Below are 16,086 nucleotides of genomic sequence, written 5' to 3'. Positions count from 1 at the left end.
ACCCTGCAACAATTTGGATGTGTCCCTCTGTCTGCCAGATATTGTCTGGAGCTGCAGATATGTGTCTCTTGTGACTTCAGTCTACACTCTTCATCCTTGATATGTTAGCATAGTTTGTGAACTAGATTGCAGATGTGCATTTGGCCACAGACTAGCAATTATGTTATTTAGGGCTTTTATTTGCAACAGTGATTTAACCCCTTTAATACTAAAGTCTGATTTAGCCATGTAAAGAATAAATGTACAGTGTACTGTAAATCAGTGTGTTCCTGTTGACATATTATACCAACTGTAGAGTATACAATGTGTGAAAATGTGCTTTAAATTGTTTTATTTTTTTTTATTTTGTGTGTATTAAATAGCTGGGTTTGTTCTTTGAAACCGCAACCCATCAAAATGGGTTGAGCTTGCAGTGAAATAAGATTTTTGTTTTCATCACTTTCTGTAAACACATCACAAACATTTTATTTCTTCTCTCCTACAGTCTACAATGGAATATTTGTTTTAAAAGATAGATAATCCCTTTATTACCTATTCCTCAGTTTAGCATAACCAACAGTTATATTAATATACTTTTTACCTCTGTGATTACCTTGTGTCTAAGCATCTTCTGACAGCCCCCTGATCACATGATTTTGTATTTATGATCTATCGACTTTCATTTAGTGTTGTGCTGAAGCTTTAACTCCTCGGGCGTGAACACAATGTTATCTATATGATCCACATGAACTAGCAGTCTATTGTTGTGAAAAGCAAGTAAAAAAGCATGTGATTAGAGGCTGTCAGTAGTGGCTTAGAAACTGGCAGAAATTTAGAGGTTTAAATGTTATAAAGTATATTAATATATCAATGTTTGATGTGCAAAGCTGGGGAATGTATAGTAATCCATCTTTTTAAACCATAATTTTAGTGTAGACTGTCCCTTTTCAACATTGTACACTAGATTTTAATTAGCATAAGTTTTTGTAGATGATCCCCCTTTTATTTTATATATATATTTTTTTTTTTTTTATAGCCCATCTGTTCTTTGTTTTTTGTTTTTTTTTGTGTAAACCTGTTTAGTTTTGCTTATTTCTAAATAACATTGTGCAAATTTTCAGACTCCTAACCAAGCCACAAACTTTGAAATATATACTGATGTCTGCAGACTCCTGTTTGCCTTATGGGCCTTTCACATGCAGGGGAGGGGGTGTCTGCTCTTCCTGCTTTCTCAGCCCATTTCAGTGAGTGTCCCAGCCTAACCTCATTAACAGTGCTAAATTGGGAGCTTCTACGTATGGTTTTTAACCCCTTAATGACAGAGGACGTGCAAGGTTCGTCCTCAAAAAAAAAAAAAAAAAAAAAAAATAGTTAACGACTGAAGACGTACCCTGTACGTTGTCGGTCTGGGAAAGTGGTGGAAGCGATCCTGATCGCTTCCAGACGCTTTCCGGTTATTGCAGTGATGCCTCGATATCGAGGCATCCTGCAATAACAGTCCTTGGCCATCCGATGCAGAGAGAGACACTCTGTGGCCCTCTCTGCACCGGACATCGATGGCCAGTGGGTGGGAGGGAGACGGGGGGCGGCCATCGATGGGGGTGGGCATGTGCACCGGGAATGAGCGGGTGGGAACCGCTACACTAAAGAAAATTTTAAGTGAATAGTGGGGAAAAAGGGGGGGAGTAAAAAGATTTAAAAAAAAAAAAAAAAAAAAAAAAAGATAAATCAAGGGGTGTTGGGTTGGACTGTGGGGGGGGGGAGCTACACTACAGAAAAAAATGGGGGGGAATAATAAAAAAAACTTTTTTTTTTTCCTGCAAACTGGGTACTGGCAGACAGCTGCCAGTACCCAAGATGGCCCCCAATAAGGCAGAGGGGGAGTGTTGGAGAGCTGGTTGGGGTCTAAAGGGGGATCCTACACAGCAGCATATGGAAATATGCTAAAAAAAATAAGATACCTTTTTATTTTAGTACTAGCAGACTTTCTGCCAGTACTTAAGATAGCGGGGACAATTGTGGGGTGGGGGAGGGAAGGGAGCTGTTTGGGATTGAACAGGGGGTGTGATGTGGGAGGCTGATCTCTACACTAAAGCTGAAATTAACCCTGCAAGCTCCCTACAAGCTACCTAATTAACGCCTTCACTGCTAGACATGATACACGTGTGATGCGCAGCGGCATTTAGCAGCCTTGTAATTACCAAAAAGCAATGCCAAAGCCACATATGTCTTATGAACAAAGGGGATCCCAGAGAAGCATTTACAACCATTTGTGCCATAATTGCACAAGCTGTTTGTAAATAATTTCAGTGACAAACCTAAAATTGTGAAAAAGTAACTTGATTTTTTTTTTTTTTTTTATCGCATTTGGCAGTGAAATGGTGGCATGAAATATACTAAAATGGGCCTAGATCAGTACTTCGGGTTGTCTACTACACTAAAGCTCAAATTAACCCTAGAAGCTCCCTAATTAACACCTTCACTGCTGGGTATAATACACGTGTGGTGTGCAGTGGCATTTAGCGGCCTTCTAATTACCAAAAGCCAAAGCCATATATGTCTGCAATTTCTGAACAAAGGGGATCCGAGAGAAGCATTTACAACCATTTATGCCATAATTGCAGAAGCTGTTTGTAAATAATTTCTGTGGGAAACCTAAAGTTTGTGACAAATTTTGTGAAAAAGTGAACTTTTTTTTTATTTGATCGCATTTGGCGGTGAAATGGTGGCATGAAATATACCAAAATGGGCCTAGATCAATACTTTGCGGATGCCTTCTAAAAAAAAAAAAAAAAAATTATAGATAGATATACAGTGGATATAAAAAGACTACACACCCCTGTTAAAATGGCAGGTTTCTGTGATGTAAAATGAGACAAAGGCAAATCATTTCAGAACTTTTTCCACCTTTTAATGTGACCTATAAAATATGCAACTCAATTGAAAAACAAACTGAAATCTTTTAGGTGAAGGGAAGTAAAAATAAAAAAATATATGGTTGCATAACTAATACTTTGTTGGAGCACCTTTTGATTATATTACAGCACTCAGTCTTTTTGGGTATGAGTCTATCAGCATGTCACATTTTGACTTGGAAAGATTTGCCCACTTTTCTTTGCAAAAACACTCCAAATCTATCAGATTGCGAGGGCATCTCCTGTGCACAGCCCTCTTCAGATCACCCCACAGATTTTCGATTGGATTCAGGTCTGGGCTCTGGCTGGGCCATTCCAAAACTTTAATCTTCTTCTGGTGAAACCATTCCTTTGTTGATTTGGATGTATGCTTTGGGTCGTTGTCATGCTGAAGATGAAATTCCTCTTCATGTTCAGCTTTCTAGCAGAAGCCTGAAGGTTTTGTGCCAATATTGACTGGTATTTGGAACTGTTCATAATTCCCTCTACCTTGAATAAGGCTCCAGTTTCAGCTGAAGAAAAACAGACCCAAAGGTGTTCTTTTGGTGATATGTAGTGTTTTTGCGCCAAACATATCTTTCTTTCATGTAATTAGCAAGAGTCCATGAGCTAGTGACGTATGGGATATACATTCCTACCAGGAGGGGCAAAGTTTCCCAAACCTCAAAATGCCTATAAATACACCCCTCACCACACCCACAATTCAGTTTTACAAACTTTGCCTCCGATGGAGGTGGTGAAGTAAGTTTGTGCTAGATTCTACGTTGATATGCGCTCCGCAGCAAGTTGGAGCCCGGTTTTCCTCTCAGCGTGCAGTGAATGTCAGAGGGATGTGAGGAAAGTATTGCCTATTTGAATGCAGTGATCTCCTTCTACGGGGTCTATTTCATAGGTTCTCTGTTATCGGTCGTAGAGATTCATCTCTTACCTCCCTTTTCAGATCGACGATATACTCTTATATATACCATTACCTCTGCTGATTCTCGTTTCAGTACTGGTTTGGCTTTCTACAAACATGTAGATGAGTGTCCTGGGGTAAGTAAATCTTATTTTCTGTGACACTCTAAGCTTTGGTTGGGCACTTTGTTTATAAAGTTCTAAATATATGTATTCAAACATTTATTTGCCTTGACTCAGAATGTTCAACTTTCCTTATTTTCAGACAGTCAGTTTCATATTTGGGATAATGCATTTGATTTAATCATTTTTTCTTACCTTCAAAAATTTGACTCTTCCCTGTGGGCTGTTAGGCTCGCGGGGGCTGAAAATGCTTCATTTTATTGCGTCATTCTTGGCGCGGACTTTTTTGGCGCAAAAAATCTATTTCCGTTTCCGGCGTCATACGTGTCGCCGGAAGTTGCGTCATTTTTTGACGTTATTTTGCGCCAAAGATGTCGGCGTTCCGGATGTGGCGTCATTTTTGGCGCCAAAAGCATTTAGGCGCCAAATAATGTGGGCGTCTTACTTGGCGCGAAAAAATATGGGCGTCGCTTTTGTCTCCACATTATTTAAGTCTCATTTTTTATTGCTTCTGGTTGCTAGAAGCTTGTTCTTTGGCATTTTTTCCCATTCCTGAAACTGTCATTTAAGGAATTTGATAAATTTTGCTTTATATATATATGTTGTTTTTTCTCTTACATATTGCAAGATGTCTCACGTTGCATCTGAGTCAGAAGATACTACAGGAAAATCGCTGTCTAGTGCTGAATCTACCAAAGCTAAGTGTATCTGCTGTAAACTTTTGGTAGCTATTCCTCCAGCTGTTGTTTGTATTGATTGTCATGACAAACTTGTTAAAGCAGATAATATTTCCTTTAGTAAAGTACCATTGCCTGTTGCAGTTCCTTCAACATCTAAGGTGCAGAATGTTCCTGATAATATAAGAGATTTTGTTTCTGAATCCATAAAGAAGGCTATGTCTGTTATTTCTCCTTCTAGTAAACATAAAAAATCTTTTAAAACTTCTCTCCCTACAGATGAATTTTTAAATGAACATCATCATTCTGATTCTGATGATTCCTCTGGTTCAGAGGATTCTGTCTCAGAGGTTGATGCTGATAAATCTTCATATTTATTTAAAATGGAATTTATTCGTTCTTTACTTAAAGAAGTACTAATTGCTTTAGAAATAGAGGATTCTGGTCCTCTTGATACTAATTCTAAACGTTTAGATAAGGTATTTAAAGCTCCTGTGGTTATTCCAGAAGTTTTTCCTGTTCCTAATGCTATTTCTGCAGTAATTTCCAAAGAATGGGATAATTTGGGTAATTAATTTACTCCTTCTAAACGTTTTAAGCAATTATATCCTGTGCCGTCTGACAGATTAGAATTTTGGGACAAGATCCCTAAAGTTGATGGGGCTATTTCTACCCTTGCTAAACGTACTACTATTCCTACGTCAGATGGTACTTCGTTTAAGGATCCTCTAGATAGGAAAATTGAATCCTTTCTAAGAAAAGCTTATCTGTGTTCAGGTAATCTTCTTAGACCTGCTATATCTTTGGCTGATGTTGCTGCAGCTTCAACTTTTTGGTTGGAAACTTTAGCGCAACAAGTAACACATCGTGATTCTCATGATATTATTATTCTTCTTCAGCATGCTAATAATTTTATCTGTGATGCCATTTTTGATATTATCAGAGTTGATGTCAGGTTTATGTCTCTAGCTATTTTAGCTAGAAGAGCTTTATGGCTTAAAACTTGGAATGCTGATATGGCTTCTAAATCAACTTTACTTTCCATTTCTTTCCAGGGTAACAAATTATTTGGTTCTCGGTTGGATTCCATTATTTCAACTGTTACTGGTGGGAAAGGAACTTTTTTACCACAGGATAAAAAATCTAAAGGTAAAAACAGGGCTAATAATCGTTTTCGTTCCTTTCGTTTCAACAAAGAACAAAAGCCTGATCCTTCATCCTCAGGAGCAGTTTCAGTTTGGAAACCATCTCCAGTCTGGAATAAATCCAAGCCAGCTAGAAAAGCAAAGCCTGCTTCTAAGTCCACATGAAGGTGCGGCCCTCATTCCAGCTCAGCTGGTAGGGGGCAGGTTACGTTTTTTCAAGGAAATTTGGATCAATTCTGTTCACAATCTTTGGATTCAGAGCATTGTTTCAGAAGGGTACAGAATTGGTTTCAAGATGAGACCTCCTGCAAAGAGATTTTTTCTTTCCCGTGTCCCAGTAAATCCAGTAAAAGCTCAAGCATTTCTGAAATGTGTTTCAGATCTAGAGTTGACTGGAGTAATTATGCCAGTTCCAGTTCCGGAACAGGGGATGGGGTTTTATTCAAATCTCTTCATTGTACCAAAGAAGGAGAATTCTTTCAGACCAGTTCTGGATCTAAAAATATTGAATCGTTATGTAAGGATACCAACGTTCAAGATGGTAACTGTAAGGACTATCTTACCTTTTGTTCAGCAAGGGAATTATATGTCCACAATAGATTTACAGGATGCATATCTGCATATTCTGATTCATCCAGATCATTATCAGTTCCTGAGATTCTCTTTTCTGGACAAGCATTACCAGTTTGTGGCTCTGCCGTTTGGCCTAGCTACAGCTCCAAGAATTTTTACAAAGGTTCTCGGTGCCCTTCTGTCTGTAATCAGAGAACAGGGTATTGTGGTATTTCCTTATTTGGACGATATCTTGGTACTTGCTCAGTCTTTACATTTAGCAGAATTTCATACGAATCGACTTGTGTTGTTTCTTCAAGATCATGGTTGGAGGATCAATTTACCAAAAAGTTCTTTGATTCCTCAGACAAGGGTAACCTTTCTGGGTGTCCAGATGGATTCAGTGTCCATGACTCTGTCTTTAACAGACAAGAGACGTCTAAAATTGATTGCAGCGTGTCGAAACCTTCAGTCACAATCATTCCCTTCGGTAGCCTTATGCATGGAAATTCTAGGTCTTATGACTGCTGCATCGGACGCGATCCCCTTTGCTCGTTTTCACATGCGACCTCTTCAGCTCTGTATGCTGAAGCAATGGTGCAAGGATTACACGAAGATATCTCAATTAATATCTTTAAAACCGATTGTTCGACACTCTCTAACATGGTGGACAGATCACCATCGTTTAATTCAGGGGGCTTCTTTTGTGCTTCCGACCTGGACTGTAATTTCAACAGATGCAAGTCTCACAGGTTGGGGAGCTGTGTGGGGATCTCTGACGGCACAAGGAGTTTAGGAATCTCAGGAGGTGAGATTACCGATCAATATTTTGGAACTCCGTGCAATTTTCAGAGCTCTTCAGTTTTGGCCTCTTCTGAAGAGAGAATCGTTCATTTGTTTTCAGACAGACAATGTCACAACTGTGGCATACATCAATCATCAAGGAGGGACTCACAGTCCTCTGGCTATGAAAGAAGTATCTCGAATTTTGGTTTGGGCGGAATCCAGCTCCTGTCTAATCTCTGCGGTTCATATCCCAGGTGTAGACAATTGGGAAGCGGATTATCTCAGTCACCAAACGTTGCATCCGGGCGAATGGTCTCTTCACCCAGAGGTATTTCTTCAGATTGTTCAAATGTGGGAACTTCCAGAAATAGATCTGATGGCGTCCCATCTAAACAAGAAACTTCCCAGGTATCTGTCCAGATCCCGGGATCCTCAGGCGGAGGCAGTGGATGCATTATCACTTCCTTGGAAGTATCATCCTGCCTATATCTTTCCGCCTCTAGTTCTTCTTCCAAGAGTAATCTCCAAGATTCTGAAGGAATGCTCGTTTGTTCTGCTGGTAGCTCCGGCATGGCCTCACAGGTTTTGGTATGCGGATCTTGTCCGGATGGCCTCTTGCCAACCGTGGACTCTTCCGTTAAGACCAGACCTTCTGTCACAAGGTCCTTTTTTCCATCAGGATCTGAAATCCTTAAATTTAAAGGTATGGAGATTGAACGCTTGATTCTTGGTCAAAGAGGTTTCTCTGACTCTGTGATTAATACTATGTTACAGGCTCGTAAATCTGTATCTCGAGAGATATATTATAGAGTCTGGAAGACTTATATTTCTTGGTGTCTTTCTCATCATTTTTCCTGGCATTCTTTTAGAATACCGAGAATTTTACAGTTTCTTCAGGATGGTTTAGATAAGGGTTTGTCCGCAAGTTCTTTGAAAGGACAAATCTCTGCTCTTTCTGTTCTTTTTCACAGAAAGATTGCTATTCTTCCTGATATTCATTGTTTTGTACAAGCTTTGGTTCGTATAAAACCTGTCATTAAGTCAATTTCTCCTCCTTGGAGTTTGAATTTGGTTCTGGGAGCTCTTCAAGCTCCTCCGTTTGAACCTATGCATTCATTGGACATTAAATTACTTTCTTGGAAAGTTATGTTCCTTTTGGCCATCTCTTCTGCCAGAAGAGTTTCTGAATTATCTGCTCTTTCTTGTGAGTCTCCTTTTCTGATTTTTCATCAGGATAAGGCGGTGTTGCGAACTTCTTTTGAATTTTTACCTAAAGTTGTGAATTCCAACAACATTAGTAGAGAAATTGTGGTTCCTTCATTATGTCCTAATCCTAAGAATTCTAAGGAGAAATCGTTGCATTCTTTGGATGTTGTTAGAGCTTTGAAATATTATGTTGAAGCTACGAAATCTTTCCGTAAGACTTCTAGTCTATTTGTTATCTTTTCCGGTTCTAGAAAAGGCCAGAAAGCTTCTGCCATTTCTTTGGCATCTTGGTTGAAATCTTTAATTCATCTTGCCTATGTTGAGTCGGGTAAAACTCCGCCTCAGAGAATTACAGCTCATTCTACTAGGTCAGTTTCTACTTCCTGGGCGTTTAGGAATGAAGCTTCGGTTGACCAGATTTGCAAAGCAGCAACTTGGTCCTCTTTGCATACTTTTACTAAATTCTACCATTTTGATGTATTTTCTTCTTCTGAAGCAGTTTTTGGTAGAAAAGTACTTCAGGCAGCGGTTTCAGTTTGAATCTTCTGCTTATGTTTTTCGTTAAACTTTATTTTGGGTGTGGATTATTTTCAGCAGGAATTGGCTGTCTTTATTTTATCCCTCCCTCTCTAGTGACTCTTGTGTGGAAAGATCCACATCTTGGGTAGTCATTATCCCATACGTCACTAGCTCATGGACTCTTGCTAATTACATGAAAGAAAACATAATTTATGTAAGAACTTACCTGATAAATTCATTTCTTTCATATTAGCAAGAGTCCATGAGGCCCGCCCTTTTTTTGTGGTGGTTTTGATTTTGTATAAAGCACAATTATTCCAATTCCTTATTTTATATGCTTTCGCACTTTTTTATCACCCCACTTCTTGGCTATTCGTTAAACTGAATTGTGGGTGTGGTGAGGGGTGTATTTATAGGCATTTTGAGGTTTGGGAAACTTTGCCCCTCCTGGTAGGAATGTATATCCCATACGTCACTAGCTCATGGACTCTTGCTAATATGAAAGAAATGAATTTATCAGGTAAGTTCTTACATAAATTATGTTTTTGGAATTATTGCCAAAATGTTCAACCTTGGTTTCATCAGACCATAACACCTTTTCTCACATGCTTTTGGGAGACTTCAGATGGGTTTTTGCTAAATTTAGCTGGGCTTGGATGTTTTTCTTCGTAAGAAAAGGCTTCTATCTTGCCGTCTACCCCAAAGCCCAAACATATGAAGAATACGGGAGATTGTCACATGTAATACACAGCCAGTACTTGCCAGATATTCCTGCAGCTCCTTTAATGTTGCTGTATGCCTCTTGGTAGCCTCCCAGACCAGTTTTCTTCTCGTATTTTCATCAATTTTGGAGGGACATCCAGTTCTTGGTAATGTCATTGTTGTGCCATATGTTCTCCACTTGATGACTGTGTTCCATGGAAATTATTTTGTACCCTTCTCCTGACTGATACCTTTTAACAATGAGATCCCTCTGATGCTTTGGAAGCTCTCTGAGGACCATGGCTTTTGTTTAGGACTAAGAAAATGTCAGGAAAGACCTACTAGAACAGCTGAACTTTATTCAGGGTTAATCAGAGGCACTTTAAATTATGGCAGGTGTGTGACTCTTATTTAACCCCTTAATGACCGGACCATTTTTCAATTTTCTTACCCTTAATGACAATGGCTATTTTTACATTTCTGCAGTGTTTGTGTTTAGCTGTAATTTCCCTCTTACTCATTTACTGTACCCACACATATTATATACCGTTTTTCTCGCCATTAAATGGACTTTCTAAAGATACCATTATTTTCATCATGTCTTATAATTTACTAAAAAAAAAAATATGAGGAAAAAATGGAAAAAAACACACTTTTTCTAACTTTGACCCCCAAAATATGTTACACAAATACAATCACCAAGAAACACCCATGCTAAATAGTTTCTAAATTTTGTCCTGAGTTTAGAAATACCCAATGTTTACATGTTCTTTGCTTTTTTTGCAATTTATGGGGCAATAAATACAAGTAGCACTTCGCTATTTCCAAACCACTTTTTTTCAAAATTAGCGCTAGTTACATTGGAACCCTGATATCTGTCAGGAATACCTGAATATCCCTTGACATGTATATATTTTTTTTTAGAAGACAACCCAAAGTATTGATCTAGGCCCATTTTCACAAAATTTGTCACAAACTTTAGGTTTCCCACTGAAATTATTTACAAACAGCTTCTGCAATTATGGCACAAATGGTTGTAAATGCTTCTCTGGGATCCCCTTTTTTCAGAAATAGCAGACTTATATGGCTTTTGGGTTGCTTTTTGGTAATTAGAAGGCCGCTAAATGCCGCTGCGCCCCACACGTGTTTTATGCCCAGGAGTGAAGGAGTTAATTAGGGAGCTTGTAGGATTAATTTTAGCTGTAGTGTAGTAGACAACCCCAAGTATTGATCTAGGCCCATTTTGGTATATTTTATGTCACCATTTCACCGCCAAATGCGAGCAAATAAAAAAAAAAAAAAACTTTACATTTTTCACAATTTTAGGTTTCTCACTGAAATTATTTACAAACAGCTTGTGCAATTATGGCAGAAATTGTTGTAAAAGCTTCTCTGGGATCCCCTTTGTTCATAAATAGCAGACTTATATGGCTTTGGCGTTGCTTTTTGGTAATTAGAAGGCCGCTAAATGCTGCTGCGCACCACACGTTAATTATGCCCAGCAGTGAGGGGTTAAATTAGGTAGCTTGTAGGGAGCTTGCAGGGTTAATTTTAGAGATCAGCCTCCCACCTGACACATCCCACCCCCTGATCCCTCCCAAACAGCTCTCTTCCCTCCCCCACCCCACAATTGTTCCCGCCATCTTAAGTACTGGCAGAAAGTCTGCCAGTACTAAATAAAAGAGGTTTTTTTTTTTTAAAATAAAAATAATAAAGTATTTTAGCTGTGATGGACCCCTGCCTTAGCCCCAACCTCCCTGATCCCCCCTCCAGCTCTCTAACCCTCTCCCCTACCTAATTACCACCATCTTGGGTACTGGCAGCTTTCTGCCAGTACCCAGTTTGGCCCCAAAAACCCCCCAAAAAGTATTTATTTTATTTTTACTTAAAAAAACTATTTCTGTAGTGTAGCAGACCCCCACCCCCTCCCAGATCCTTTTATATTTTTTTTAAAAAAAATCCCTTTTTTCCACCTTTCTGCCCTCATTCATTGGTGTCAGTGTGGCTAATGGGCGCACGCGCACATGCATGCTCACGTGCACACGCGCGCATCGTGCACGCGCACCCTCACACCCGGCACTATCGCTACCGGTGCAGAGAGGGCCACAGAGTGGCTCTCTCTGCATCGGGGGCTTGTAAAATGGTATTGCAGGATGCCTCCATATCGAGGCGTCACTGCAATACCTTCAGAGCTGCTGGAAGCATTTGTCATCGCTTCCAGCACTCTGTTAGACAACTGACGTACCAGGTACGTCCATTGTCATTAACTGCTTGTTAATGCATGACGTACCTGGTACGTCAGTTGTCATTAAGGGGTTAACATGGTTTTGAATGTGATTGCTTAATTCTGAACACAGCTACATCCCCAGTTGTGCACACTTATGCAACCACATTATTTTAGTTTTTTTTGTTTACTTCCCTCCACCTTAAAGATTTCAGTTTGATTTTCAATTGAGTTGTACAGTTTATAGGTCACATAAACGTGGAAAAAGTTCTGAAATGATTTATCTTTGTCTAATTATTTTACATCACAGAAACCTGACATTTTAACAGGTGTGTGTGTATATCTATATATATATATATATATATATATATATATATATATATATATGTATATGTATATGTATATGTATATATATATATATGTATATATATATATATATATGTATATATATATATATATATATATGTATATATATATATATGTATATGTGTGTCAAGGGATATTCGGGGATTCCTGAAAGATATCAGTGTCCCAATGTAACTAGCGCTGGAAAAAAGTGGTTTGGAAATAGCAAAGTGCTACTTGTATGTATTGCCCTATAACTTGCAAAGAACATATAAACATTGGTTATTTCTAAACTCAGGACCAAATTAAGAAACTTTTTAGCATGGGTGTTTTTTGGTGGTTGTAGATGTAACAGATTTTGGGGTCAAAGTTAGAAAAAGTGGTGGGTTTTTTGGGGGGGTTTTCCCCCCATTTTTTCCTCATATTTTATTAAAAAAAAATATAGTAAATTATAAAATACAATGAAAATAATAATGGTATCTTTAGAAAGTCCATTTAATGGCGATAAAAACGGTATATAATATGTGTGGGTACAGTAAATGAGTAAGAGGAAAATTACAGCTAAACAAAGACCGTAAAAATACCCTTTGTCCCAAATGGACAGAAAATGGAAAAGTGCTGTGGTCATTTAGGGGTTAAAAGGTTTTATACTGAATTTTTATATTGGTATCTGTGCATATTCTTTTTTTATAATAGTGTCTATTACATGCAGTTATATGAAAATCGGAGTGTACTGCCCATTTTAAGTATAGTAACTTTCAATATAGGCAGGGATACTACTGGCAAAAGAAAATGAGCCTTTCTGTAAACCATTTAGTGCATTCCAGCAAGTAAAAGGGATCATTGTGAACACATTAAAGGAGAGGAATGTTTAGGGGTAAACGGTCCCTTTAAGACTGCTTCAGGCATGTTTATGGTGATAAAATACTGCAAGTGTATTATGTGAAAGCTGAAATGCTTAAACCCCTATACTGCTACATGAGGGTTATATCTGTCACTCAGGGTTTTAACCCCTTGTTACCTAGAACCATATGTTGTGTACATAAATATAGATCTACACACCATGTGACCACACACATTTCTGGCTCTGCTCTGTTTTGACTTGCTCTTAGATTGTAAACCAATTTGTCAAGCCCTGTTGTAAATTGTGTGTGTCTTTGGTCCTGTTTAGTTGCATAAATAGCTCAGCTACTTTATATCCCTTTGGATGTAATGTTCCTAGTAAACTAAAATTGGATATAACTGATTGTTTTTCCTTTTTATAAAGTGATGAGACCATTTTTATACATGTGCTTGTACGGTACACAATGTTCCCAGTTGTAGTACTGGTAGCTCATTTGTATTCCTATTATCCTATAAATCCAGGTTTGCATCGTCTAAGGCACGATTTTCCATTGACTATAAATAGGTTAAGAAATTGTATTGGGTGAGGTTCATATTGAGTTAAGATTCATAATTGAAAATGCTTATGGCAATGCACAATATTTTATTAAATCAATGTAGTAGTACAGTACAGCATAGGCATTCCGCTGTCCCTGTGTGGTTTTCTATTCCTTGCCTATGATTTGAGTATAACTAAACAGCCAAACAAATTTACGTCTATTTTGAGGTCCTAATAAGTGTGAAAAACATACTTCAGTGACTTGAATGTTATCCAAACAATTAGTGCTAATGTGCGTTTAGTAAATACATTTTTCCAAGATTGTATCATTAAATATTCAAGTTTTAGGTAATCTTATGCTGTGATTACTGTTGCACATACTAGTCTATGCAGTGGCTTCATATTTTCTAACTTGATCATCCTTAAAGGGACATTAAACCCACATTTTTTTTTTCTTTCATAATTTAGAAAGAGCATGCAATTTTAAGCGACTTTCCAATTTACTACTTCTATTTAATTTGCTTTGTTCTCTTAAACTTTGTTGAAAAGCATATCTAAATAGGCCCAGTAGCTGGTGATTGGTGGCTGCACATAGATGCCTCTTATGATTGGCTCACCCTTGTGCATTGCTATTTCTTCAATAAATGATATGTGAAGAATGAAGCAAAATAAATAAAAGTAAATAGGAATATTGTTTAAAATTGTGTTCTCTTTCTGAATCATGAAAGAAAATTGTTGGATTTAATTTCCCTTTAACAAAGCTTGTCTGTTTTGTGATTCCAAACATTGCAACCTTTTTAAGGGATATTCGTTTGTCTGTTTTGGGGGAAAAACAGGAGGTGCACAAAAGCACCAGGCTTTAACCCCTTTCTGCCTCTACTTGTTAAAATCGGAACAAAGTCTGATGTAAACAAATAAGTAAAAAAATTCGAAATTACACATGCTATTGCGCAATTTTAATGATGGGATCAAGTCTAGGGGGAGTGCCTTTGATGCTAAGCACGCCCTCCAGCCCGTAAGCCCAGTTAGAAACCTACAGAGGCTTCAGGACAGCATAATGGCTAGGAATTTCCATGCCGTCCTAATGGTGCTAAAGCCAAGCTCAGTTAGGATGGCATGGAACGTCCTATGGATGGGAAAGGGGTTAATAAAGGACCATACTATTTATAATTTAACTTATTAGTTGTTATAACAATTTGTTATTGTTTTATGATATATTTTTTTTTTTTATTATTATTATTTGTACATGGATGCCAATTACCCTTTTAACAAGTGTGCAAATTTGTGAGGTTTGGATGTGAACTAAAAATTTAACTGACCACCTGGATGAATGTTATTTCCATAATTTATATAAAGTTTTGATTTGTTACCCTGTCTTGTGTCCTTTTTTTATGTTTGTTTTGTACACTTTGTTCTGATAAGAAAACAGGCATCTGACCCTATTTCATCACAGTAGTTCTAAATTCCTTTTACATTTTTTTCATCACTTATTGGGAAGAGCAAAGATTCAGTATTTTTTTTTGTTGGTGTTTTTTTTTTTTTTTTTTTTAAACTATTTAAAGTTTGAATAGTTAAATATTTACATGAACGTTCAGAGTGATGAGACTATTACTCTGATTTTAAAAGTTCTAAACATAGTTTTTAAATCAGATGGTATGATTTCTCCTGCTCTTGCCCCACCCAAAAAAAAAGAAAAAACCATAGGGGATTCCCAGTGTTAAAGGGACACTGAACCCAAAATTTTTTCTTTTGTGATTCAGATAGAGCATGCAATTTTAAGCAACTTTCTAATTTACTCCCATTATCAAATTTTCTTCATTCTCTTGGTATCTTTATTTGAAATGCAAGAAAGTAAGTTTAGATGCCGGCCCATTTTTGGTTAACACACTGTGTTCTTGCTGATTGGTGGATAAATTCATCCACCAATAAACAAGTGCTTTCCATGGTTCTGAACTAAAAAAATGGCTTAGATGCCTTCTTTTTCAAATAAAGAAAGCAAGAGAACGAAGAAATTGATAATAGGAGTAAATTAGAACGTTGCTTAAATGTGCATGCTCTATCTGAATCATGAAAGAAAAAATTTGGGTTCAGTGTCCCTTTAACTAACTTTTGCATGTTGTCATTTCCTGAATTTCATATAATTTTGATTAAATATTTTATTTTTTTAATACTTTCAGATGTGAAGAAAGATTGGTCAGACCATGCGCTATGGTGGGAAAAGAAAAGAACCTGGCTTCTGAAAACACATTGGACCCTGGACAAATATGGCATACAGGCAGATGCCAGGTTACAGTTTACCCCTCAACACAAACTGCTCCGGTTGCAGCTTCCAAATATGAAATATGTGAAGGTGAAAGTAAACTTCTCAGACAAGGTCTTCAAAGCGGTCTCTGATATCTGCAAGACATTCAGTGAGTATCTAAAGAAATCTTTTTGCCTTTGAAATCCAATAAGTTGTTGCTGTTACAGACATCTGTTAGATTAGATTAACTATATCCGCAAAGCATTGTTTATTGCCTGTGTAGTGTTAACAAGTGAGGTAGGAGGTGAAATAACAGAGCTGTAAAATATCTCACATCAGCGTCTCTCTCTGTTCCGCTTCCTATCAGTGTTAAACTTTTGTGACCTGGAGTTA

At 37.7% G+C, this 16,086-nt stretch overlaps 1 protein-coding gene across 4 annotated transcripts in view; it reads left to right on the top strand.

Moving 5' to 3' along the window:
• FERMT2 (FERM domain containing kindlin 2) overlaps positions 1-16,086 on the top strand; it is a 227,602-nt gene that overhangs the window by 75,903 nt on the left and 135,613 nt on the right. For all 4 annotated transcript variants that reach the window (XM_053697594.1, XM_053697593.1, XM_053697592.1 and 1 more), the window contains exon 3: positions 15,629-15,862. In XM_053697594.1, the coding sequence (XP_053553569.1) occupies positions 15,629-15,862 (234 nt within the window). The remainder of the gene's footprint in view (positions 1-15,628; positions 15,863-16,086) is intronic.

This window comes from Bombina bombina, chromosome 1, assembly GCF_027579735.1.
Source record: "Bombina bombina isolate aBomBom1 chromosome 1, aBomBom1.pri, whole genome shotgun sequence".
In the NCBI taxonomy this organism is placed as follows: domain Eukaryota; kingdom Metazoa; phylum Chordata; class Amphibia; order Anura; family Bombinatoridae; genus Bombina; species Bombina bombina.
Note: the sequence above shows the minus strand (reverse complement) of the source record. Positions and strands in the feature narration are given on the sequence as shown.